This window comes from Sminthopsis crassicaudata, chromosome 2 (assembly GCF_048593235.1).
Source record: "Sminthopsis crassicaudata isolate SCR6 chromosome 2, ASM4859323v1, whole genome shotgun sequence".
Classification (NCBI taxonomy): domain Eukaryota; kingdom Metazoa; phylum Chordata; class Mammalia; order Dasyuromorphia; family Dasyuridae; genus Sminthopsis; species Sminthopsis crassicaudata.
Genome location: NC_133618.1, coordinates 420,553,319 through 420,579,231, shown reverse-complemented (window position 1 = coordinate 420,579,231; position 25,913 = coordinate 420,553,319). Strand labels below are relative to the sequence as shown.

The following is a 25,913-nucleotide window of genomic DNA, read 5'->3' as shown; positions in this document are numbered from 1 at the left end:
ATGTATTAGAGCTGTTGAGACTACAGGTCAGGGAGAAATGAAAAGACATAGGACAGAGCTTTAAATGAAACTAACAGTTACAGTCAATAAATGCTTATAAGATATCTTTTGTGTCCTAGGTGCACATCACTGGGGATACATCCACACCCACAGGTACAAACACACAGTCTCTGCCTTCACGGAACTCACAGTGTAACGGGGATATAATAAGCAAAGAAATACATACAAACTCACTCATTTTCTCTTTCTGTCTCTGTCTGTGTCGCACACACACACACACACACACAGGAAATAATTAATTGATGGACGGCACTATTATTCAGAGGATTGGGAAAGGAAAATGGGGTTTAATTGACTTTTAAAGAAAGCCAGGGAGATCTATAAGTAGAGTTAAGGAATTTGAGTTTGTGCTTTAGGAAAACCACTGTAATGGCTGAATGGAGGATGGATTGGATTGGAAACAGTCCTGGAGAAGGGCAGGGTACTGCAATAGTCCCAGAATAGGTGATAAGGGCCTGTTTTGGGGCAGTGAGAAATAGCGAAGTAGACCAGACCTATGAAGAACGAATGGAAACATGGAGGTGAATGGCAGATTTGGGGTAAATGTTAGATTGTGAGTCTGAGGGACTGTCACTGAATATGTCATACAGAAAGACACAATAAGACTGAAGAATTGGTTAGGAAGAAGGTGAATTTAGAGTGAATATCCATGAAAACTCAGAGTAAAGAGTATTCAGGAGAAAAATGTGGTCAATAATGTCAAATATATACATTGTCAAATTGTTCAGTTGTTTTTTCAGTCATTTCCATCTTTTTGTATGACTCCATTTGAGGTTTTCTTGATTTGAATAGTTTATCATTTTCTTCTCCAGCCCATTTTACAGATGAAGAAACTGAGGTGAACAGGATTAAGTGACTTGCCCAGGGTCACACAGGATGTGTCTGAGCCAGTTTAAAACTCAGGAAGAAGGGTCTTCCTGACTTCAAGCCTGGTATCCACTGTGCCGTGTTGGTGCCCTATTAAGCCAAATATGTTAAATATGTTATCTTAAAAAAGGAAAATCCATGTTGCTTTTTCAACCATGGGTGGTCCTATGGGTTTCCAGCTTTGGAAATATTGTACATTCCTTCCAAAGACCAGAGAACTAACAGATATTTTATTTTATTTTAACATATTTTTCTAATTAAGAATCAGATATATTATTTTTCTGTCTGAAATTTAAATTCTGCTTTTATGTCCAACTACAATTGCCACAAGACCTTTGAATTGAATAGAAAAACCTAATCCAATTAAATTAATATAGCTACACTGCATTTTGTAGGAATTTCCTCTCCTCCCACCCCACAAAAACCCCAACTTTCCCCCCCCAAACATTTATCAAGAATGTTCCACAACTGATTCACTAAGTAGGTAGGTTTTTCCCCTCCATATCTTATTGCATACAGAAACTTTAGTTATATATCATTTGAACAATTTTCCAGTGGTCAGGTACACTTTAGGAACATGGCTTTCTCATGGGCCCCTGAAGCCCCTGCTTTCTCATTAGCCAAGGAAAGTTATTAATTAACAAGTGTGCTAAATGCCTGAATAGCATCCCTGGATCACGTCAAACCAATTTGGACAGCTAGAAGATGAGAAGGTGGAGAGAAGAAGATCAGTAGGGGGACAGTTCTATCTAGGCCAAGTCCCTTGGACTTACTCCAATATTACTTCCTCTCACTTAGACCTAGCTTGACTGTCTCAGACAGGATACTGGGAACCCAGACAAAGACTCATCATCCCTGACCTATGGCAGACTTTCATTAAACTGATCATCGGAACCAAAGGAAAGAAAACATGGAAATGAATGGTAAATGTTGGGAAAAGGAATTGCTCTGAAATCTGCTAAATTTTGAAAGATTATATATACAGCATCATAGGCACTGGTTTGTGGGAGGACAAATAAAGAAATTGGTAAATATTAAACAAGATAAAGGGACACCCAGGTGATGGAGGGAATAGAGACCCTGGTCTAGAGTCAGGTAGCTTCCTGTTTGTGAGTCAAAAACAGCCCCAGACTTACTAGCTGGGTGACTGCAGGGAAGTCACTTAATCCTGTTCCTCAGTTTCTTCATTTGTAAGATGAGCTGGAGAAGGAAAAAACTATTCCAATCAAGAATTGATTAATTAATAGCCAACCAACGGATTAATCAATCAAAACACATTTATGCTACCTAATATGCGCCAGGTACCATGCTATGCACTAGGGATGTGAATAGAAAAAGTGAGAATAGAAATAGAATATAAAAAGACTGAAATAATCCCTGTTAGTAGGTTTATGTCCTGTCTGATACTCTTATAATATGATAGCTTTATAATATCAGAGCTGTTTTTTTTTTCTTGCATAGGGCATGTCATCTTAAATCTCCATTGCCTTTCTGATGGCTATTCCTTGTGTCTGGAACATACTCCTTCTTCATACCAATCTCAGAGAGCCTCTTCTTTCTTTAGTGATTTGCCTATGGTCAGTAATACCATAAAAGTAAAAGACAAGACTCAGACCCAGATCTTCCTGATACCAAGTTCAACTCTCTATATCCTGCTGTGTCCAATTATAATTCATTAACAGAGTCAATTTAGAGACAATGTTCCTACCAATGCTCCCTCAAATCACATTATCCTGAGATACAATCATTGCTTTAATAGTGTCACATCAGTCCTAGGGATATGTGTTTGTGTATCCTAGATGATGTCTCCTGATAGATAGAAGGCCACTAGCTTGAAAAATAGACAAGTTAGGCTTAATATTATGGGAGACCTCAGTCCAAGGGTAAGAGCAAGGAAGACAGCGAGGTCTTAGAGGAGTACTATTTAAAGGCCAGATGGTCTATCCAAGTTTACTACACTTTCCAGTTACTACTTTTTACAGGGAATCTACACCCCTTTCCTTCCCCGCCCCCAGCTGTGATGAACTACAACTCACACCTCTGACTTGGTGGTGATAATTAAATATTATCTGCCTGTCACTTGGCACACATGTTGTGTGTGTTCTCAGACTTTAATGAGCTGGTATTTGTCTCCTGTAAGCAAAAATATTTCTTTGAGCCTCTTGTTTTTCAAATTGGGGTGAGCAGTTCAAGTGAAGATTTCATGCTATTAAAAAAAAAAAAAAAGTCTGCCAGCAAATCTTATCTAAAAAAAAAACCAAAAAACCTGTTTCTTTTAAGGGTCCAGGAGAGCAAAGAGATTTTCGTGAAGAACTATTTTATAAAACTATTTTATAGAGCAAAAGGATCTTAGTTATGATCTAGTCCAAATTTTTCATTTTATACTCAAAGACATTGTTGTCCTGAAGGTGTTAAATTGCTTGATCAAAATCATACAAGTAGGAGAATTAGGATTTGAATCCAGATCTTCTGGCTTCAAATATCCTGTTTCTCCTGCATCACTTTTGGGATATTATGGTCAACATTCAGAGCCCTGTGCTATTTATATAAATAATAGGTGCTTAATACATGTCGGTCGAATGAATGGCATATCTTTTGTATTTATTGTTGACACTGAGAGGGTTGAAGAGAACAAGGGGGCAAAAGTGATTTGAAAGGGGCTAAAACAAAGATAAAGGGAAACGTTTTTTCTGTTGTTGTTTAGAGGTTTCAAAGGTCTCACTTCTTCCTCTCCCTTTCCCTACTTAAAAAAATTAAACTTTCTACTCAGAACTGGTTAAAAAATAACAATACCACAAAACAGCATTAGATAGAAAAGCAGTTTGCCATTTTTACATTCTCCTTCTTGAAGTGTACTCTATTATTTTCCCCATTCATGAGATTTATAACCAAAGCATTCTTTGCAGCTGTTCCTGGAGCTGCATTCAGGTTCAGCATGGGCGCTCTCAGTCACACAGCCAGGTTTATAGACCAATACAGCCTTTCATGAATAGCTCATAAATCAGAATTGGGGCTACTGCAGAGTTTCCTAAAAAAGATATAATTAGGGTGCTATAGGACTGGGTCCAGAATGGATGACAAGCAGTTTTAATATTTATCAATAAATGGCAAAGTGCTTAGCACCCCACCTAAGGATGTAATTAACTACAGAACAGAGAATCTGAGCCCTGGATTTGCCTTATAAAGAAGGCACTCAATTTAATTGAGAATTGCTTATGTCAGGTGAGAGAGAGTCTGTGTCTACCTCTCTCACCTGACATAACAATTAACTGGGAGTTTCTTTTTATAAACATTGTGTGGTTCCTTTTTCTATGTGGTTAATTACTTCCTTGGGAGGTTTCCTTTAATACTTCCTATAACAAGGCCATTATTGTCTTTAGCATAATCACTGGCTCATTTGCTTTTGTGCCCTTCCTTTGCCATGCTCTCATTTTGACTCTGCCTCTGGAAGCTAAGAGCAGCTGCTGTGTGTATTCTTCCCCTCCATATCCCCTTCCCCCACACACTGCTAGTGCTTAGGCTGTAGACCAGTGCCATCAAGCTTAGAGAGCCTGCCTTCCCTCCTTCTTTTCCTCCTTCCCTCCCTCCCTCCCTCCCTCCCTCCCTCCCTCCCTTCCTTCCTTCCTTCCTTCCTTCCTTCCTTCCTTCCTTCCTTCCTTCCTTCCTTCCTTCCTTCCTTCCTTCCTTCCTTCCTTCCTTCCTTCCTTCCAACATGGAAGACAAGAGACTTGAAAATTACACATGAGCATGAAACAATGGACAGTGAACTAGCGATAGGGAAGATTTGTATTTAAAAACCACCTCAGATACCATTTCATGTATGTAACTTTGGGCTGGGCAAACCACTTTATGGATTTGGTTCTCAGTTTTTCCATCTGTAAAATGGGTTTAAACTTAATGGCCACAAAGTTCTTTTGCAGCTTTAAATCTAGAAACTCTTTTGCAGCTCTCTAAATCTAGAAACTGACAGTTTTAGACTCAAAGCTAAAATAAAACACAATAAAAAATAAATGATGGCTGTTAGTGGGGCCAGGACACAATTAGATTCATGATTAATGAACATTGCATAGAACTAGGAGATTAGGAGAATTCATTTTTGTTAAACAATACCCAGTCTTGTAGCAGGAGGAAAAATTTTGAGCCAAGTCAGTAGTCTTAGTGCCCATCTAAGGATCAGATTATCTGGGCCTGATAACCTTCTTGGTAGCTATGAATACTCCTGCCTTCCCCTTTGACTCTGTCAACATGGGATTTGGCAGGATCAGGCTCAGAACTAAAGTCAATTCCTGACCTCTCATCTGAAATGCAGGGCACCAAAAGGTCTGTCAGAATCAGCCGTTCTGAAGACAGTGTCAGGGACTCTTGTGATGGTGGGGGCTTGAATATGTGAAGGCAGCACCAAGCCCTCTGTCACCCCAAGCTGCCCACATCTGTACAAGGACGCCATATTCGCCATCTAATTTATTTCAAAGGAAATGTTATAATAACATTTGACAATAGTATGGAAGAAGTCTTTCAGTAGTAAAATGACTCATAACTAAAGTACATACAACCCTCTGTTCTTGAGGGACTGGGAATTGGAAGACTTTTTGCTCACCTCCCTCATTATCCTTGTTATCAGCACAGGAGGTTTCCATGGCAACGTTGCATCCGGGCCCTCTCCAGCCGGTCTGGCAGACACACTGCCAGCTGTTCTGACCGAGTGTGCATCTCCCATTGCCATTGCACAAATCGGGGCAGCCATCTGGTTGAAGAAATGAAGAAGATAAGTGCAAGGGACACAGATCCATACTACAAATTTGAGGGCCATGCAAAAGGAGAACGAAGTCACTGTACATTCACAGGGCCATCCTTGCAGGTAGAGGATGGGGAGGAGATAATGTCCATCTTAGAAACAGAGTTTGGGGAAGCGGGTTACACATGCAGCAGGGAGTACATGAAAGAAAGGGGATACGCACCATTGAGATCTGCTGCCACTGCCCTATGTGATTGGTTATGTCTGAACTTTCCAAACATATGGAGTTCGACAATTCATCCCAAAAAACAGAAATCAGTTCTGATTTGATAGTCTATCTAGTTGAAGATTTATTTAGAATCAATGTCTTAGTTTGGACACTGTCTTGATTTTTTGAAAGAATTTTTCATTGTTAGAGAAGTGCCCTCTGCTGAAGGGGAAAAAATATTCCTTTCAACTAAGGATGGCAAAGTGCCCTCTCCATCTTTCAGAATTCTAAAGATATATTTACATATAATTATCACAGGCTTCTCATGACTGAGAACTGGATTAGTCTGCTGAGCTATTTTCACATTCTGTCTCTTTTAATATTAAGTTTTAATGGGTACTTTAAAAAGTTGGCTACTTATTACTCAACCTATTTATGGCAGGGTTTAAAATACTGAATTACATGAAAGCTGCAGCATGAGAAATTTCCCAAGTGCATAAATGGTGACTGAGTGAGGTAAATGTTTTTTGTTAGGGGGGGGTGGCTTTTTTTTTTTTTTATTTATTTGTTTTTGGACTTTGGAGGTGAGATCATCATTTTGTTTCCTTTCCCTAATGCACCTGCAGAATGTGCACTGAATATCACTGAAATGACTAAACCTACCCCTCTACTGAGCTGAGACACAGCACTGGGTCCCAGGGTGGAAACATAGTGAAGGATGGCCCCAGGCACCAAAGCTGAGTGGAAAAATTCTCATGGGCAAGGGGGTAATCCCCTTCTGACCCAGAGAGACAAGCAGGAAAGTTGGTATCACAGATTCATGCCTACAACATTTTGATTGCTAACAAGAAGTTCTACATGTGTTCCTCCCCAGTATAATTGTGTATTAATGTCATCAATTGGGCTGTCACTGTAAAAGCAAATTCCCCTGAAATGATTTTACATATACCAAAGAAGAATGAATTGGACAATGGGGGAGACATAAGAGTTTTACATACAGGATTGAGTCAAGACCTACACCAATTGCTCTGGGAAAAAAAAAAAAAAAAGCATGGTACTCTTACCATGCTCTAAGGATGGGTTTGCTAAGCAGTTCTCCTCTTTTAAGTGCCAGAGAGACAATAGAACCAATATGTACCTTTATATCCCAAATTCAAAGGACTTTTTCAAAATGGTCTGATTCCGGCATCCCTTTTCTTCTTTTTTAAATCTTTCTCAGCACTAAGTTTCTCCTAGTTCTATCCAGCTGGTGGTAGGAGTGAGAATGCTCAGCAGTGGTCACTCCCAATAGAGAATAAGACAAAGAATAGATGAGGGAAAAGTTCACCTACTGTGCTAAAGGGAAGGCATTTGGGGAAGACCAAGTAAGAAAACAGGTGCTGTGAGTAAAGGATCCATTTAACTGCAGCAGCATTCTGTCCTCAGCTAAGAATATGCATAGGAATGCATTAACACTCCTTAAAGTCTTTCTCATTCCTAGGTACCCAAGCCATTATGACTTTTCTTACTAATGGGAAAACTAAGCAACTTCTTCAGGTTATATACAGTAAAAGAAATGGGAAAGATATTTCTATAGGTGTATGAAAGGTCTCATTATGTGAAAATAAGAGAATTTTCACTATTTCAAGATAGATGGAGGGGAAAAAAGGCATATAGACAATGTCAAATTAATTATTTCCAACTTTTTGGCTTCAAAAGACATGGTTACTAGAACACAAGGAACACCTTAATTTGAATGGTTGACAAATATGTTGAACACCCTGATAACTACTGTGGATGTGAATTATCTTGCCCCTTTGAGGTGTCATGTTTTCTGAACTAAAACAGGAATAAAAGTGTTGGAGGAGGGCTCATTGTAGAGAAGCCCAAGTTTGTAATGTAAAATTTAAATTCACAATCAATACTAGCCTGTGTGCCAGAGATATGCGCTCAAAATGTGTGTATGCCTGGGTTGGGTAGTTCCCCACCCCCCTTTCCATTTTTTTCCTTTTGACCAACCAAAGCGAGATAAACAGATCACAGTAGCAGGTTTTCTCCACATCATATGAGCAAGATGAAAACATGAACAGTGGGAAGCTGGCAAATCTCTGAAAAGTATCAGGGCAGCTGGGAATTAATGGACATGACTTTGCTTTTAGCTTGAAGACTGAAGAAAGCAGCCCCAGTAGGTGCGTGGAGTTGCTAAGCAACCCCACGCTACCCCTGGCACAAGTTCATTCTGTTGGTGGCCTTCAGAAGAGACGATGTGTTGTGTTTGTAAAATGCAAAGCCAGCTTCCTCTTAAGGAAAAACAAAATATAAGAAGTAATTAGTCTACAGGGCAAATGGGCAACTGGGCTGTTATTCCCTCTGGAGAGGATTTGAAAGTCAGAATTGGACTTGGGTTTCTAGGATGTGAACTTGGGGGGTCAGAACTGTTGGCTGGGTAAACCAACAAGTCTACAGGGTGCAGTCCTCTGGGATGGGGTTGTTGACCACATAGACCACAGAGTATTTTTCAAAGTCAATCCTGTGTTTGATGCCAGCTCTGTGTCTAAAGCACATGGAGCCTTCTGGGAGGCTCTAAACACTAGTTCAGACATGAAGCAGGTGACATGGGACTAACGGCACTATAGCTATTCTGCCTGGCCTCTGCTTAGAAAACTGTCTAGACTAGAAAGAAGAGAATGGGACCTTCCCACAGAGTCTATCTCTCATTCTGCTCTTTGGAGGAACTTCTAATTACAGCAATAATTTTTTTGGGGTAAAGCCCACTCCATCTTATCTGACAGGCATTCAGTACTGGATTTCGGTGACCAAGGAAGTAATAGGTGTCTATTGAATGCCTTCTACCTTCTACATCCTTGTTAACAGAAAAAAGCAATTCCAATTGTTCACTCCCCCCATCCACCCCCGGTAGCAAGGCAGGGTTGAATGAATCATTCCCAAATTCAAGTCACTTAAAAAAAAAACCTGTTTGTCAACAATTTTAAAGCAGGAAGTCTTTCTGCTCAAAAAAAAAAAAAAAAAAAAAAAAAAAAAAAAAAAAGTCAGGCTAAAGCAAAATAATGTCTATGGTGCAGTGAAAGGGGAGCACAAACGCACTTCAAGAAAGCTATAATTACCATAAAAGGTTCTTCTAAAAAGGAATGTTCTACCATATTCAGCAATTTAGAGGTAGAAATAAATGGCTAATATTGCATAAGGGATGTGAAGAGAGAAAAGATTTTAACATTTAGAATCAAATGCAACTTGGAAAAGCTCAGGAGATAATACCTACTTCAAATAGAAAAGCAAAGAAGTGGATAAAGGGGGGGAAATACAAAACAAACTGAAAATAAACTCAAACAGACTGAATGAACAAGCTGTCGGAGTAATGAGAAATACCTACTTGCTGCTAGGGGCCATCATAAAAATCTAATATAATACCCCAGATCAATGCTTTGAATAAGAGGCTGCTTTGAGTTAGGGGAAACCAACTTGCCTTGACATTTCATCAATTCTTTCTGGTGCATAGCTTGGCCTTGTTCAAGGGCTATTCCAGCTATTTTAGGTGTATGTCCACCCTCTTCTCAGCTACAGCAGGGAAAAAGGAAAGCACTAGCTTGCATGGGACCTCATATCTGTATGCAGAGGTCTCTTCAGCATTTGGACAGCAGCAAATCTTATGGAAACTCATTGTGCCCCTCTCTCCTTTAGACTCATTAGACTATCATTCAGGAAGGTACCAGTACCACTGCTCATTGTTCACTCTTCCTAAAGAAGGTGTGCTAAGCACTTCCCAATGCAACCAGAAGACCATCCACCAAGGGCGGAATAGTATAAGAAAAAGTACGGTGGAAAAAGTGTGGGTAAGGGATCACAGAAAAGGTATCATCCTTCCCCAAAGGTCTATTCTTTTGGATCTTGAGTTAAAAGGGGTCATTCTCCCTATTCTAGTCCTCTTTTCTAAATGTCATTTTATTCTGAAGTCCCAGTAGTTGCAACACTGCCAGACATTCCTAGAATTAGGAGGTGTAATCACCAGTAACATTTAGTAGATGGCCCTTGCTTTCCAGAAATGTTTATGGTTAAAAATAGCTGAGGCACTGGGGAGCTATGCTTACTAAGGGTTTGGGGCCATTTAAACTAAACAGCAGTGGCAAAGGTCCAGGAAATTAATCTGATGTTTTGAGATACTCTGGGGAAAAACTTCAACTAATTTTAAATGACTGCCAAAGAAGCATTTCTATCTCTGGGAGACCAGGGGACTATTTCCTCTCACTCATCCATGCAAGAAGGAAGCATTCAGTAACTAAGTTTTCAGGCAATAAGGTAGCACTGGTAGTCAGCTTGGGCACATATTATGTACACCACTGTCCTGATCCTTAGCTAGATATGAGCAAGAAAGGTACAAAACAGAATCAGAGACTTCTCTTTTTCAGTAACTTTTTTCTAAAAATTATTTTATTTTCCCCCAATTACATGGTAAAACAATTTTTACCTTTTTATTTTTAAAGTTTTGAGTTCCAAATTCTACCCCTTCCTTCTTCCATCCTTCTCCTATCTTTTCTTTGAGAAGGTAAGCAATCCAATAAAGGTTAGACATGTGTAATCATGTAAAACATTTCCATACTCTGGAGTTTAGTAGGGATAGCTTTGGAAAACTTAGCCCTGAATGTTTGCTTTTTATATGTGAGAGGAGCAGGATTCATGATCTTACAGATGGAGGAATAATCTTTCAGTAGTCAGTCATTTTAAATTAATGATATATGAGCAAGGGCAAGAGGGAAGGGCAAGAGGGAAGGACTTGGGAAAGAGAATGGTCTGCCTATGATTCCATGGCCCAGCTTTTATTCATAGGGGAAAAAAAAATCCCTTTTGACAGAAGCAGGACTTTGGACCCAGTTATATGTATTTCAAGTTTTCTGACTGCACTTGGATTCTTACTGATCAGCATCATTTCAAATCCTAATGGATAGTGTGGGAAAGGAAAGATAGTAATACCAACCTCAAAGAATATTGAAAGGTTTGTTGTACCTGGCTCTTAAAAAGAAGGATCCTCCCTAAATTCTAATAAACAGAGAACTTGTCTGCTCTTTCTGATTTTCAATTTTCCAAGTTTTTCTTAAGAATTTTTTATTGTCAGTATAAGATTATGTATGAAATGAGGACAAAAGCTTTGGGAATAATTGCAGTAGACAGTTCTGAGTATAGAGGAGACATATGAGATGAGACTAGTATATTTTGCTCAAAAAGGAGTATAAATAAGAGAAGACAAGAGAAGGAAGGTAAAGTAGTTACCTTAGGGATGGCATGGGGGGAAGAGGAGTTGAAGTGGAACCACTTTTATTGCCCTGGGGTCTGGCCCCCTTTCTGCCACTTTCCCCACTGGATCAAGTAGTGATATCACCATATATTTTTAACATAAAGTTTCACTGAGATATGACAGACAATTATGATCATGTTCAGAGTAATTACTGATGCCATCACAGAAAAAAGCTACTAGATAGGCAGCGTGAGACTCAAGAAAACTTTACCTGTAACACTTAGTAGCTCTGTGACCATGGGCAAAAACACTTAGCCTTTTCTGAAACGCTATTTCCTCATATTTAATGTGGGGGTGATGATACATCACTGACTTGAGAGCTTTCATGTGCTCAAGTGAAATGATGTCTGTAAAATGCTTTGTAAACCTTAAAGCACTTTCTCTTAAGACATAGAGACAGCTAGTGGAGTAAAGAGTGTGGAGTCAGGAAGACCTGAGTTCAAATGTATTCTTAGATATTAACTACCTATGTGACCCTGGCCAAGTTACTTACGTCTTTGTCTCAGTTTTTTAGCTGTAAAATGGGAACAAACCTTTGTAGGGGTTGTTGTGAGGATCTAAGAACATATGTAAAAATACTTGGGGTAGTACATAGTAGGTACTATATAAATGCTTACTCCTTTTTCTCCAGTAGATATTTAGATGAGTCTCTAGACCAAAGGAACTTTTTTTGAGAAAAAGAGGCTTTTAGATACCATCTGGGGAAATTAAAAAAAAAAAAAAAATTGATGAGCAGAGATTGGAACTCTGTGTGTGTGTGTGTGTGTGTGTGTGTGTGTGTGTGTGTGTGTGTATTGAACAATATTATTCTATATTTAGGGAAGCTGAGACCTACTAGATAAAGGAGAAAACAGATATGTGGAGAGAAAGAATAGAAGGTGTGTCTGTAGATTAAGGGAATGATAAGAGTTACAGGGATGGCAGAGATGACAATAATAAGAAAGCCCAGTGGTTTAATTTGGTTCTTGGAGGATAATCAAGTTTTTGTACCTTGTATTGCTTATTCCCACGGCTGTCCAGCAAGTAATGAATGAGGTGCCTGTGAGTATGGAAATAAGGACAAAAGCTTGACTTTGATTTCTTATTTGTTATTTTTAACCATCCAATTTCTACACCCACTGAGCATCGTTAGAGCCACAGGAGGGTCATAAAAATACAAATGGCACCTACGCGGCCTGTGGGCACGGACTCGTTACTTACTGTAGGGCTGACGTTTCTCTTTTAACTAGAGTAAAATCAGGCCAACGATAAATTGCCATCTCATTTCTTTCCCCCCAGCACAACTTTAGAAAATGTAAGGAAATCACTAAATATTCCTTTCTCATGGATGTTAAAGTGAATGGGGGTAGATGGATGTGTATGTAGGCTGAATTCTTGCTGGCAAGCATGCTTTAACTGGGAGAAAAAAGCCCTGGTTGAGCTTTTTGTTTCCCTGCCAGTGGTTCTTATGTAGGCAGAAGGTAGGGATAGAGGCAAAGGTCTCCCGAGGAGACTGTGAAAAGACAAGACATGGACTCTTCTCTATAAGAGTTAATGAATCAAGCTGAGGCTTTAGTCAGGGCAAGTAATGGGACTCACCTGAGAACCCAACACAGTCAAGCAAAACTCATTTATTATCTTAAACTTATCCACTATAGAGAGAACAAAAAGAAATGGATTTAGAGTGTAGCAAAAGAGGTTTTAGTTAGATAGGTAAAAAGAATTTCCTGACATTCAGGACAGATCAGCCTTATTAGCTAACAGGTAGCTAAGAGGAGCTATGTGTTGTCATTTTCAGGAACTCTTAAAATAGGATAAATTGTCTTTAGTCTGGGCTGGATTAGACAATAAGACAAAAAAGAATGGCCACGAGAATTTGAGAGGACTGGCAGGCCCATGAGGTTAAGATTGTGAGTTCTCATTTGCAAAGATTTTCCCTCTTATTTAATAGATGGCTAATCCTATAGTTGTGAAGATTTCCCAATGTAGTCTTGAAAGAAATCAAGAAGGACTTTAAAAAACCAGACTAATTTTTCTGTTGCTTCTGTTATTGAAAGAAAAAAATTAAATCCCTCAGATGGGAATCAGGTAACAAATAAGGTTTAGAAAACAGGATTTGGTGTTTGATCTGCACTCATCTTTAAGCCGCTTTTCCATATCAGATATAGAAAGTGTTGAAAAAACATGACATCCCAAAAGAGTATAAATTGTATAAAACATAGGAATAGGAGATAGAAAAGATCAATTAGGTTACTGAGTCCTCTTCTGTGGCATGGGTATATTTTACAGTATATTCCAAGATATTTTATCCAACTGAATGTGAAATATTTCTAGCAATAGGATTTTCATGATTTCTTCATAGTGATGACTCCATTTTAATGGAATATATTTTCTTTAGTCAATTTTCTTGGGTCCACTTTGTCCCATTACTCCTGTTTAGATTTTCCTGCTAAGCTACTCAGAAAAGTTCTATGTTAGTGGTTATGGTTTCTAACCTTCTTGCATAGTCTTCAATTTTTTTGGGGGGAGAACATTTATCATAGATACAATTTTATATTATAATATGGCAAAAGAATGATAATGTTGATAACTATTGAATTTTTTCTCCATCCAAATACCAACAGCCCCAGAGATTTAGTCTAGAAATAACTGCTTGCCAAGTGACCTCAACAAGTGGCTAATATTTTATTCAATTTGGTTCTATTATCTTTATCCTGCAGAAACAATAAAAATTTCTCTTTTCATTACTTCCTCTCATGCATGTAATTTAATGATTAATTCTTTCTACAATAGTTGGCACATAGTAGGCACTTTAAGGCTTCTTGGTTGCTTTATCTGTTATTCATTTATTAATCTATCTGCATTCAGGGGATGCAGGTAAATCAAGTGAGTTAATATAAACTTATATTAATCTTTGAAAATTCATTTGCATTTGGTATGTGTATGTTTTTCTTGCTATCCATTTTCTGGTCTATGAAGCATTGAGCATTAGCTTCCCAATGTGCACTGGCTAAGCTGAGAGGTTGTATTTTTTTGAAGACCAGCTGAAGACAGGATGTGGTTTTATATTAGTCATTCAGAATCTTAATCTACAAGCTTACTATGGACTAGATTAAGGATGAATTGATTTGCAGAACAATACAAAGCCTGAAAAGATTTGTTTTTTGAAAGTGCAGAATGGCTATCAAAATTCCAACAATCTGCATGGTGCCAGTGTCAGAAGTTATGCTCCAGTTGTGCATAATAATCATGCCCTTAGGAAGAAGTGAGCTGCTTCTTCTAAATCTTCCCATATAGAGGGAAACAAAATTTTTCCTTTACAGCACATTCTACAGATGCAAAACATCAGGTTGTTTCTGCTAAGTCACATCTTGGCTAAATGGGTAATTGAATAGTGAATGGAAATGCCTATTCAGCTACTAACCTGCAGAATTTAGGGGAAAAAATAGGAACCACAGCATAGCAATTCGTAGGAGACAGAAAGCATGACCGATTTTTCCAATAAGACTGAAAAAATCAATAATCCTTATAGACAGAGCTCTCACATCTTTAGGAGTCATGAAGCTTTTCATGTCTGTGCCCACTGTTCTAAAAGAAAATTTCTGTCTTTAGCCTGGCATATGTTACTACTTCTATAATCACCATCCAGAAAGATTTAGCCCAACTTCCATTCTAGTTCTGCTGAGTACACCTTTTAGAAGGGATCCACAATGCATCTTCCCTTAGGGTTGCTTGCTTTCTGTGTGGCTCTGTGAAATGCTACTTTGCTGTTGTGTAGTGCTAATAAGTCATGATGTATTGCCATGCATGCCTGCCTGATGAATGTCACATCCAGGGACTTGGAGCTTGCAGAGGTCATCCACTATACATTGAATAATAAAACTCATATTTAAAATATCCTTGGATGGGATTCCTGGCATAAATGCAATACAGAGAGAATAGCCTTCTTTACTAGATAATCTCAGTTGTGGAAAGACTTGGTTCTACTCCCATTTCATGCTTCTAGGAAAAGCCACCTTCCCAGAACTGACATCTACTATTCCATAAAGGGCCACAGGATCCACCATGAATAGAAATCCCAGGAAAAGATGAATACTATATGTCAGTCTCTGACAGTTAAGGACAAGCAGTGTGTGAGTGTGTGTGTGTGTGTGTGTGTGTGTGTGTGTGTGTATACACACATGTAATTTCATTAATAGAGAGAACTTCTAGTGAGGAAACTCCCTCTATTAGTTTAGAAAAATAGCTACTCTCCAATTTAAAGTTTAAGAGAATTTCTTATAAAGGAAGAAGAGAAAGGAATATTTATATATGCCAGGCATTGTGCTAATTAAGCACTTTACAAATATTATTTCATTTGATCCTCACAATATCCCTGGTGAGGTAGGTGCTATTATTGTTCCCATTTAGCATTTAGGGAAACTAAGATAGAGGTTAAATGAGCTAAGCAGAAGCACATAGCTGGTGAGTATCTGAAGCTGGGTCTTGAACTCAGGTTCTTGCAGTACCAAAGACAGCTCTCTAGCCACTATACCATATCTGTCTCTTGTACATGGCTAGATTAAGGTGAAAAACAAATAAAAGTCTAAGCAAAGTGTGCTGTATGATATTAGGGTTGAGAATTTAAATGTATAAAAGTCAAGAGATTCAAAAGGGTGGTTCCCACAGCAACCATAACTCAGTTCGCTGGTGAATACAAAATTAACTTTATTTCAAAACATGCCATTTAATTTACGCCTTAATATAGTCATGGCAGAGTTACGGTTGCTGGGAGAACGCTAACTCTGAATTGTTTTGAATAATTAATTGAAGGAAAGTTGGTAAAAATGTGAACTCTAATAAAAAGTCAACTCAAATTTGGGAAAGTTTGCTAATCAACCTTTATGTTGGGGGTTGTCCCCCAATGCATTGGTCTAATTCTGGGAGGAAAATCATAATATTAAGGACATAGTTTTTCACATGTGAATATATTGCTCCTGGTGGTTCAAGGCAATTTAAGTATACTGTTTGCATTCCGGTATTGCAGTGGCTTATCCTAGGAGTGGTTACATATCCTTAAAACAACTGATCAGTTCAGGTAGTTGTCAAACAACTAATCAAATGATTAACAACAACCTCCCCTCCCTGCTATCAAAATAGTGCTTTCCATTAAATGACAGTTTCAGTCAAGCCAACTCTGTGTGGATATAATTTCTCTGATATAATCAGCAAAAAGCCAGAAGAAAGGGATGGAAAAAAGAGGTGATGGAATATATTACTGAAAAGCAGATGATATATCCAAGTTTCTTATCTCTGTTACTAAGATCATGAGGTAAGTAGAGATATCTTTTGTTTTCAATGAATATACTACTAGAACTATTATTACTAACTATAGAACAACAACAACAGCAACTACTGCTACCACAACTTCAGAGATCAGGTTTTTCTCCTAAAGGAAGCTTGGATTTCTAAGAGGCAACAGCAAGGAGTATTCTAAGCATGGGAAAGACTTTGTGCAAAAGCAAGGAGTTAGGAGACGGAGTACCAAGTTCAGGGAACAACTAATTGGATAATTTGATTAAAATGTACAGTTCAAAGGAGAGTAACCTAGAAAGGTAGGCTGAACCCAAAGTAAGAAAAGCTTTAAATTCTAGGATGCAGAATTTGAACTTGATCCTTGATCAACAGGGAGCCACTGAAATTCTCTGAGCAAGGGAGTGACAAAGTCACCTTTGTGTTTCAGAAATTGTAGAAGTTGTGTAGGGGATGCATTGGAGAAAGTAAGAATAGAAGCTGGAAGTTCAATTAGAAATCTACTGGAATAGACCAGGAGAAAGATAAGGAAGATTTAAATAGGAGTGATATCTAAGTGAGTAAAGAGAAGAAGAGCTATATGAGAAATGTTGGGGAGGTAGATTCAAGAAGACAATGTCTGTTTAGACATGGGAGGAGAGAAGGAGAAAGATGAGTTGAGAATTACTCTAAGGGTGCAACCTTGGGTGACTCGTGGTACTCTTGGAAGATACAGGGAAATTTAGTGGGGAAAATAATGAACTCTGATTTTAACTTGGTGAGTTTGAGATACCTATGGGTTAACTTTGTTTTTAAGCAAAGCCCCTTATATTAATATGTGAGGCAGCAAGATGGCACAGTGGATAGAATGCTGGATTTTGAGTAAGGCAGACCCGAGTTTGTATTCTGCCTCAGACATTAATTTACTAGCTGTGTGACTCTGGGCATCTTCATGGCTTCAGTTTCTTTATCTGTAAAACAGAAACAACAATAGTACCTCCTTCACAAAGTAATTGCATGAATCATATGAGATGATAATTGTAAAGTGCTTAGGATATTTTCAGTCATGTCCAACTCTTCCTAACCCCAGTTGGAGTTTTCTTGGCAAAGATGTTAGACGGGTTTGCCATTTCCTTCTCCAGTTCCTTTTACAGATGAGGAAACTGAGGTAAACACTTGCTCAGGGTCACCCAGCTAATTAATAAATATCTGAGACTAGATTTGAACTCATGAAGATGAGTCTTCCTGACTGCCGGACTGGTGCTCTGTGTACTGGTGACATTTAGCTGCCCCATGTAAATGTTAATTATTATTATTTTCAAATGAGATAACACATGTAAATGTGTTATTTACCCAATTAAATTAAAACTCTACCCAAATGCTAGATGTTATATTAATACATGTCTCCCTTTGCTGTCTCTTTCCTAATCCCCAGCCAACCAGCAACACACAATTATCTCTCTTGTGGGCTGTCCTTCATTACCATCTCTTTAAGCCCTCTCTGTACTCTGACTATTCCTTTTCTGATCCATAGAGTGGATTTTCTTTCCTTTCCTTTCCCTTTAAATGACCTCCACAGGTCCCATATCTGCAAGTATATAGTCTTTCAATAACTTACAAGCTTTTTTAATCAGAAGACAGTCTTCTTCTTTTTAGGATGGCTTCGGGCAGCCCTCCCTGCTGGGTTTTAGCAGATGACAGTTCAAAGGGAGCTGGCAAAAAAAAAAACGCTTGCTTGTCTTATAGGCCATCCTTCCTGGGTGATGTTTCTCAGTGAAATATTCTGCCATTCCCAAACTGGAAAGACAGAGCCTGAGAGGGAATGGGAAGTAAAGAGGTACGTCTTGCACATATATTTTCCCCCTTTTTGGCTGAAGACAGTTGAGACTCAGGTTTCCTGCTTCTCCTTAAGCATATCTCCTCTACTTACTAGACTTTTGTCTCATCCCTGAACAAGTAGACTGGTGCCTCCTTCTTTACTATCAATATTAGTAGCATTTTAATGCATCTAAAAAGATCCAATTTTATAACTCTACAATCATTTGCTTTTATTGCTCATCAGGTATTTTAAAGGCACATCACTGAGTGTAACTTGACCTTGCTGGTGCAATTAGTAAGGATTTAGATGTCTAATAGATAAACATCCACTGGCACTTTCATATTTATTTGATCTTACTAAAACCTAGAACTTTACTACTATCCTAAAATTTATTCTGGGCTAAACTTGGGGTATTACAGTTTCACTATCTCTCCTATGCATATTTTGGTCTAGTTTCTAATTTCACTTGTTCATTCAGTCAACAAAAACTGAACACTTACTATGGGCAAGTTCCTGGACTAAGTGATCTGAAGAATAAGATTTAGCCATATCCTTTATAATGCACTTATCATCCAGAGAGCAGATATAATACACATAAAAATAACTATAAGGTAGAATTTGATAAATTTGATAAAAGGTACAAAAATATGAAACTTCAGAAGAAGAACTAATTAAAGCAGTTGGAGATGACTTAATGGAATTGGACCTTGAATAAGAGAGATAATTTGAATAGGCAGATGGGGAAGAAGAAAAAGAAGACATTCTAGGTACCTCAAATGAACAAAATCCAGTTTTCAAGGGGCTGAGGAGACAGGAGATGGTAAGGAAATGTAGTTAGTATTTTTCCTTGAAGTTTGGGGTGGGGAAAGTGAGTTCCAGTTGTAGGGATGGGGTCTTAGAGTTGAAGGAAAGTCTTCATTGTTTGGAATAAGGATGGCCATAAGTTATCTTAAAGAACTGATAGAGAGGGAAAAAAAATTTAAGAAAGTAGAAAGTCAATGATTGATAGAACAAAGTCCAAGGGGAGAAAGGAGAGGTTATTATTTGAAATAAAGATAAACAACTTTTTTTTTTGAGGCAAAACAGAAGATGGAACCATTGTGGGGGACTATAAAATAGAAAGTTCATGGAGCACAACTGACTAATCTTTACAATATCTTCTTGGAAATGTAGAGGTCAAGGTGTTTTGTTGAGTGAAGAGGACGGGTATTTGAGCATGGAAAGGATTTGGAGTGAGAAATAGAATTTGAAATATATAAGCGATGAAGAGAAGGATGGCCAAGCAGATATTTTTTTGGGTATTATTAGTGGATCTAATCAACTCAGGTTGGTGACTTTTTCCAGCAATACCTAGCAGGGCAGAAAAAGGTAAAGCCAATGGTGGCCATGAGGTAGTATAGGATACTATTGAGAAGCCTTGCTAAATTTGCTGACCATGGATCTCAGCACATATTTCAGAAAAGAGAAACTAAAAGTGGGCTGTAGTTCTAGAAGAACAAAAAGATTGGCAGGAGGTCACAATGAGGGCAAAGAGAAAGTTTAGTCCAATGGAAGAAGTGGGATAAGAGGAAAGGTAGAAGTTTGTGGGAGCAGTTAATTCAGGGTCGAAGAGATTGAAAGTTAAGTTCCTAAGAATGATGAATTCCAAGGTGTGGCTATGCAGATGAAGTGACTGAGTCTTGCTGAGTCTGAATTGTTGATTTTTAACTTTAAGTTTGCCTATATTAAATGCCTTAAAACTAGTAATATAGAAGAAGAGATAAAGAGGAAGCCAGTTGGTGAAATGGGTAGAGATCTGGACCTGGAGCTATGAGAATGTGAGTTCAAATCTAGGCTCAAACATTTGGGAGCTCGGTGACTAGGAGTTTGCTTCAGTTTCCTTATCTTTAAAATAAAGATAATAATAGTACCTACTTCCAAGGGAAAAGGAGAGGATAAAGTGAAATGATATTTGTAAAGTTCTTTGCAAACCTTAAAGTACAATAAAATATATCTATATCTATATTTGTTTTTCATTTGTTTCAATCATGTTTGATTCTTTATGACCTCAATTGAGGTTTTCCTGCCATTTCCTTTTCAGGTTCATTTTACAGATGAGGAAACTGAGGCAAATAGGATTAAGGAACTTGCCTAGGTCATACAGTGCATGAAGTCAAATTTGAATTCAGATCTTCCTGACTGCAGGTCTGATTCTCTATTCACTGTACCACATAGCTGTCCCAATATGAATGGTGGCTATAATCATTATTTCATGTCAGTAATGGCTACTCGTGTAACCCTTCGGGTACTTCTGAAGTTTTAGAATGTTATGCACAGGCTTCTGTAATAAGAATTCCCCTTGTCAAGCCCAACCATCCCCCTTCTGCTCCAATGCTCACAGATGTATGATAAAAATACAAATTGTAATTGATCTATGAAATGCTATTTCAGTAGCAACTGATAAAGCACAATGAAAGAAAGATAGAGAAGATTGTGGGCTGACCTTTTTAAATGAAAAAGACTTCTAAACTGAACATTCAAATGATAAGCAAAAGTTGATTTCTCCAAGATAGCAAAAGAACACCTCTTTTTGATATAAAACAAAACAAAACAAAACACACCAATCCTACAATATTGATTTCCATCTGCTGGGGAGAGCTAAAACAGCATGCTTAATATTAAATGGCTAGTCACTTCTTAGTTCTAACTAGAACAAGGAGGAGGGATTTTCAAAGCTTTTCTGCTAGATCTTTAAAGTTTTTGCCACCAGAAGATGCATAGCTTCCTTTTACTCCAAAGAAAAGATTTCCTGATTTGTTGGATCAAATGCTTAGCCAGTGGATAGATCAGCCTTTGTGATTCCATCCACAGTATTTCTACTCATCTTCTCTGCCATAGTCATTGAAAATGGCCAGGTGTTTACCATTGGGGATTACTTTATAGTTTTGCATCTGCGCTTGGAAGAATTTTTACAGCATGCTAGCATGCGTAGGAAGTGAGTAATTATAATAGGATGGCATGCTGGGAACTGTTCCCAGGAATCAGTGGCACAATCTGGAGACTATTTGGAGGGGATAGCAAAGCCATCTAGAAAACACTGGCTATTTCTGCTATGATAGGTGCATGATCAACAGGTTCCAAAAGTTGCTTGTTCCAGAGTAGTGGCTGATCCTTTCTTCTAGGTTACTTCTAAGAACCCTCAGATTTGGAGATTTGCATTTAATTTGAATGCATTAGAAAAAATGGAAGTGAATAGAAATGGAAACTCAGTGAATGTGCTCAAGAGACAGAAGGGGAAGGATTCTAGGGAGACCATAGAAGAAAGTTTAAAAAAAAAAAAAAAAAAAGGCAAATCTAAAAATGGATAAATGGTACCCATGAAACAGCATCATTATCACAGATCAGTCTTTTTTTTTTAATTCTGGAGTAGAAATGTTCGTAAAGACCCTTAAAACCTTGATTCTTTCCCCACTTCATTTAGGCTAGAGATCTATATTAGGTTTTCTAGACATAGGGCATACTTATGTAGCAGTCCCATTACCATGTTCTTCCTTCCAACCATAAATCTAACAGCTTAAGGAACTAGAACGACTCCAACTGTGTAGAAAGAGCAGGAACCATCAGTAGGTAGTGTTGGTAAAACACTCTGGAAAACCAAGAGTTCTGAAACCTAACTCCAAGTTCTTTAATATCCAGGACTTACAAACTGGCAAAAGTAGACACAGTGTGTTCTAGGACTTGGCATCAAACCAGTCACCAAGGCATAAAAATGATGTAACAGGTGAGAATGTACAATGCTGTATCTCCTAATAAGTCAGACAGAGCACACACACATACATGCACACACACATACATATATATACACACACACCCACAATAGGAATTTGTATCTTATTTCATTTTGGTTGTGTTCCTTTGAAAGGTTATTGGTTGGCTGTCAGCCAGAATGTCAGCTAGAACAGCTAGAAGGGAAATAAGGGACAAAAAGGGATGTTAAATGAAGCTGGAATATATATATATTGCCAATCATGTTTCAGGATTTTATGTTAATATTTAAAATGCAGTATTCTCTGGGTTTAGACCAATGAATCAGAGTTGAATGAGCTGCCTCATATTAAAAAGGTTTCTTCTTTTTTTTTTAGTAGGTGTTTAATGAAAACATCTACCTGTCTACCTCAGAGGATTATCATGAGGATAACTGAGGTAACACAAAGTCCTTTGAGCTCCTTGGAGAAAAGACACTACATAAGTGCAAAGTATCACCACTGTACTACTAATGAAGAATAAAGACTGGGAGTCTCCCAGTCAGCTCTCCTAGTCACCAAAGTAGATTGAAGCAGTAAGAGCAAGAGGAAGCCAAACTTTTTGCCATCTCAGGCCAGGCAAATGCTGTTTTTGGATTTGACACTAGACTTTCTCTTAGAGCTAAGAGGCAAAGTTTTTCCTTTCCTTCTTCCCTTCCCCACATTCCCTTATTTAATAAGAACTTGGATTCATAGTGGGCCCTCAGTCAGCAGCCTTGCATCAGTTCCTCCTGCAGAAGGAGAGCCTGACCAACTCAACTTCAGGAAGAAATGAGAAGAGAATTCCCTATCATACCAACCCTCCCCCTAGCGCTGCTTCCCCTTGCCCCCCCACTGCCAGTAAAGCCTCTTTAAAAGCTTAAGTTTTTCCTGCTTAAAGATGTCCAAGCAGTAATCCATCTAAATTAGATTATAAGCATCTGAAGGTTTTCATAATAAATAAAATATAGATACAACTAAGAAAGATGAGCTTTAATTAATGAGTATTAGTTAACGAAATATGTTGTGTGAATATGAAGGATTAAAAATGAGAAACGATATGGGGAGGGGAAGATCAAGTTTTAATGAGCTGCCATTTTCATTTGATTTAACTAAATTTCCTCTGTTGTGGAAAATATTAACAATTATGAGGGAGTCATTTGAGTGAATCCACACAGTTTGGTACCTGACTGCTTATCTTTGATGTAATTAAATTGTGCTGCAAATGGATATAAACTAGTGTGTGAAATAAGAGGCTTCATTCTAACACTGATCTCCTTGGGGGGAAAAATTAGCAAGGGACATTACTGAGAAAAGAACAGAAAAAGGCTCTGGAATTCAGAAATGAACACCCAATATGTAAGGCCACACTGTTCTATGGAGAGTGAGTGCCTCAGCAGAACCTGTAGTATTCACACAGAAATGTCCTCATTGAGCTGGAATTACCTACCATTTAAAAAAAGAGTAATCTATAGGTGTTGGGAATAGATCAAGTTTACATTTCTGGGGTATATTGGAAAATTTTGAAATTTTTATTTATTACATTTAGATATTCCAATTTTCTAGTTCAAAATGGGTTCTCTTAAATCATCACGTGCTAAAATGTAAAGCAGGGGCTTTGAATAGGCATATATCTTTCCAAAGTGTAGGATTCAACATGTCACCCTCTTATTCAAGAAACTTCAATGCTCCCTAGTAGTTCCAGGAGCAATCAAAAGACATTCATTAAGTAGCTAGTAGTGTTCCAGGTACTGTGACAAGCAATGGAGATACAAAAAGATGCAAAAGATAGTTCCTGCTCTCAAGGAGCTTACAATCTAACAGGGGAGACAACATGCAAACAAGTATATGTAAAAGATGCAGGACAAATAGGGAAAAAATAACAAAGGGAAGGTACTAGGATTAAGAGGAATTGGGGAAGGCTTCCTATAGAAAGTGGATTTTAATTGGGATTTAATGGAAGCCAGGGAGGTCAATCCTCTGGAAATTAAGGCTTTTTATAACTTGGTTTCTTCCTGTTTTTTCCAACCTTGTTACCCTTTTACTAATCTCTAAGCACTCTGTAATCAAGTCACATCGGCTTATTTGTCATTCCTTGCAACATGACACTCCATTTCCCTCCTCTATCTTTGTACTGGATATTTCCCAGGTCTGGAATTCTCTCCTTTCTCACCTTTTGTCTCTAGATTACTTAGATGCCTTCAAGACTGAGCTCAATCCTATCGTGTAGTAGGTCCTCCCCACTTTGACTAGTGGCTAGTGCCTTTGTCTCTGAGATGATTATCTTCTATCTATTCTGTATATATCCTGAATGTGTCTGGTTATTTTCATGTTTGCTTCCATCATTAGAATGTGAACTCCTTGAGGGCTGGGACTCATTTCGCCTTTCCTTGTACTCTCAGTGCTTAGCACAGAGTAAATGTTTAACAATAACTCACTATCATTTTGGCTTAAGCCCTTCTATATCATTATTTTTTCAGTGTATGGAAAACAGCTTTCTATTTGAAATAATCAAAGTGGGAGGACAAGAACATCCACCCAAATCTCTCCCCTTTATCTGTTTAGACCACTAGAATTTCTTCCTGAGCCCTCAAATCCATGCTTTGGTGTGATTGTTTATTATATCTAGCTATTAAACTATCCATATATGATGCTTCAAAAACTAAAGAAAATATCAGTTACCACAATAACTAAGAAGCCAGTTCTGCCCCACTCCCCTTAAAATGAATGACACCAACGATAATTCAAAAATATTAATAGAATGTGTTAATAGTACATGAAAACACTGAGGTATGTAATCTATAAATCACAAGTAGGTGACCTTGGGGGATGCTGGAAGCTGGGGGTGGGGTAAGTGAGGACATATGAATTTCCATGCTACTTAATTCTGGGCACGCTGTTTTCTGTGCTAGGGCTCTAGATGATATAATAATAATTCTCGTATTAGACCCCCAGGGAGCAGGTTGGCGAGCGAATGGATACCGATCTTACTTGGCCCCATTAAATGGAAATAAAAAAGTTAAATCAGTTCATATTCAAAACATGGAGAGAAGTTGATGGCAACTTGCTTAAGGGACACAACTTCACTTTCTTTTATTCCCCTGCTTAATACAAAAAGCTGGTTTCTCTCACCTACCCCATCATCTCTCTATTTTTAAGGGAATTGCAATCATCGGTGACATTTAGGCTCCTCACATTTATGCATACTGACTGTACAGAAATAGCCACAATCCCAGTCAGCCAGGGCTCTCTCTGAGAAGCAGAAACTGTCCCTTCTGACTCCAAGTCATTGGAGATGGTGAAGCTTTGATTCTGCAGCATGATTTGGGGGAATCAACCTCACTAGCATGTCAGAACAAAATTAAATACAAATGTTACTTCTGGGCTTGTGAAAGAGTTATTTTATAATCAGCAGGGCTTATCCCCCTGGCATTGTTTCCAGACAACCAGACAAGAATGCCTAACATTATCTGTTGGGGACTAAAGCATATTAAAAAATTAAACACAATCCACCTTTTCTAGAGTCCATCAGTGTCCTTAGAAAGAAGACTTATATGGGGCAGTTGACCATTTGCTTAGATGACCCACTGCCTCTGCTGCTGCAGTTGGGGCTCAGCTGCTTAAGATTCTGTTACTGCATGGCTCAAGTCTTTCATTCTTCCCTGATGCCTATTTTGTAGAACTTGAGAGCTGGGAGACAGATTTTACCAACAGAATGTTTATTAGTCTTCTCCCTTTTCCTGGGCTTGGCTGGAACATAGCATTTTGCATGCATGGTGAATTTTGAACTGGCCACATAAAGCTTGGTACTGTACCAGAATCAGCCTGATCTGAAGGAGAGAATAGTCTCAAGGATTAATGAAACAAAGATATCTTGGAAGGAATGTAGCTTTCTGGCACTGGGATGGGACAGATAGGGAGTAATG

The 25,913-nt window shown here is 38.3% G+C and overlaps 1 protein-coding gene across 1 annotated transcript in view; it reads right to left on the bottom strand.

The window, feature by feature from the left end:
- TENM2 (teneurin transmembrane protein 2) overlaps positions 1-25,913 on the bottom strand; it is a 985,642-nt gene that overhangs the window by 74,887 nt on the left and 884,842 nt on the right. The window contains 1 exon segment of the mRNA XM_074292010.1: positions 5,525-5,671. Coding sequence (XP_074148111.1) covers positions 5,525-5,671 — 147 coding nt within the window.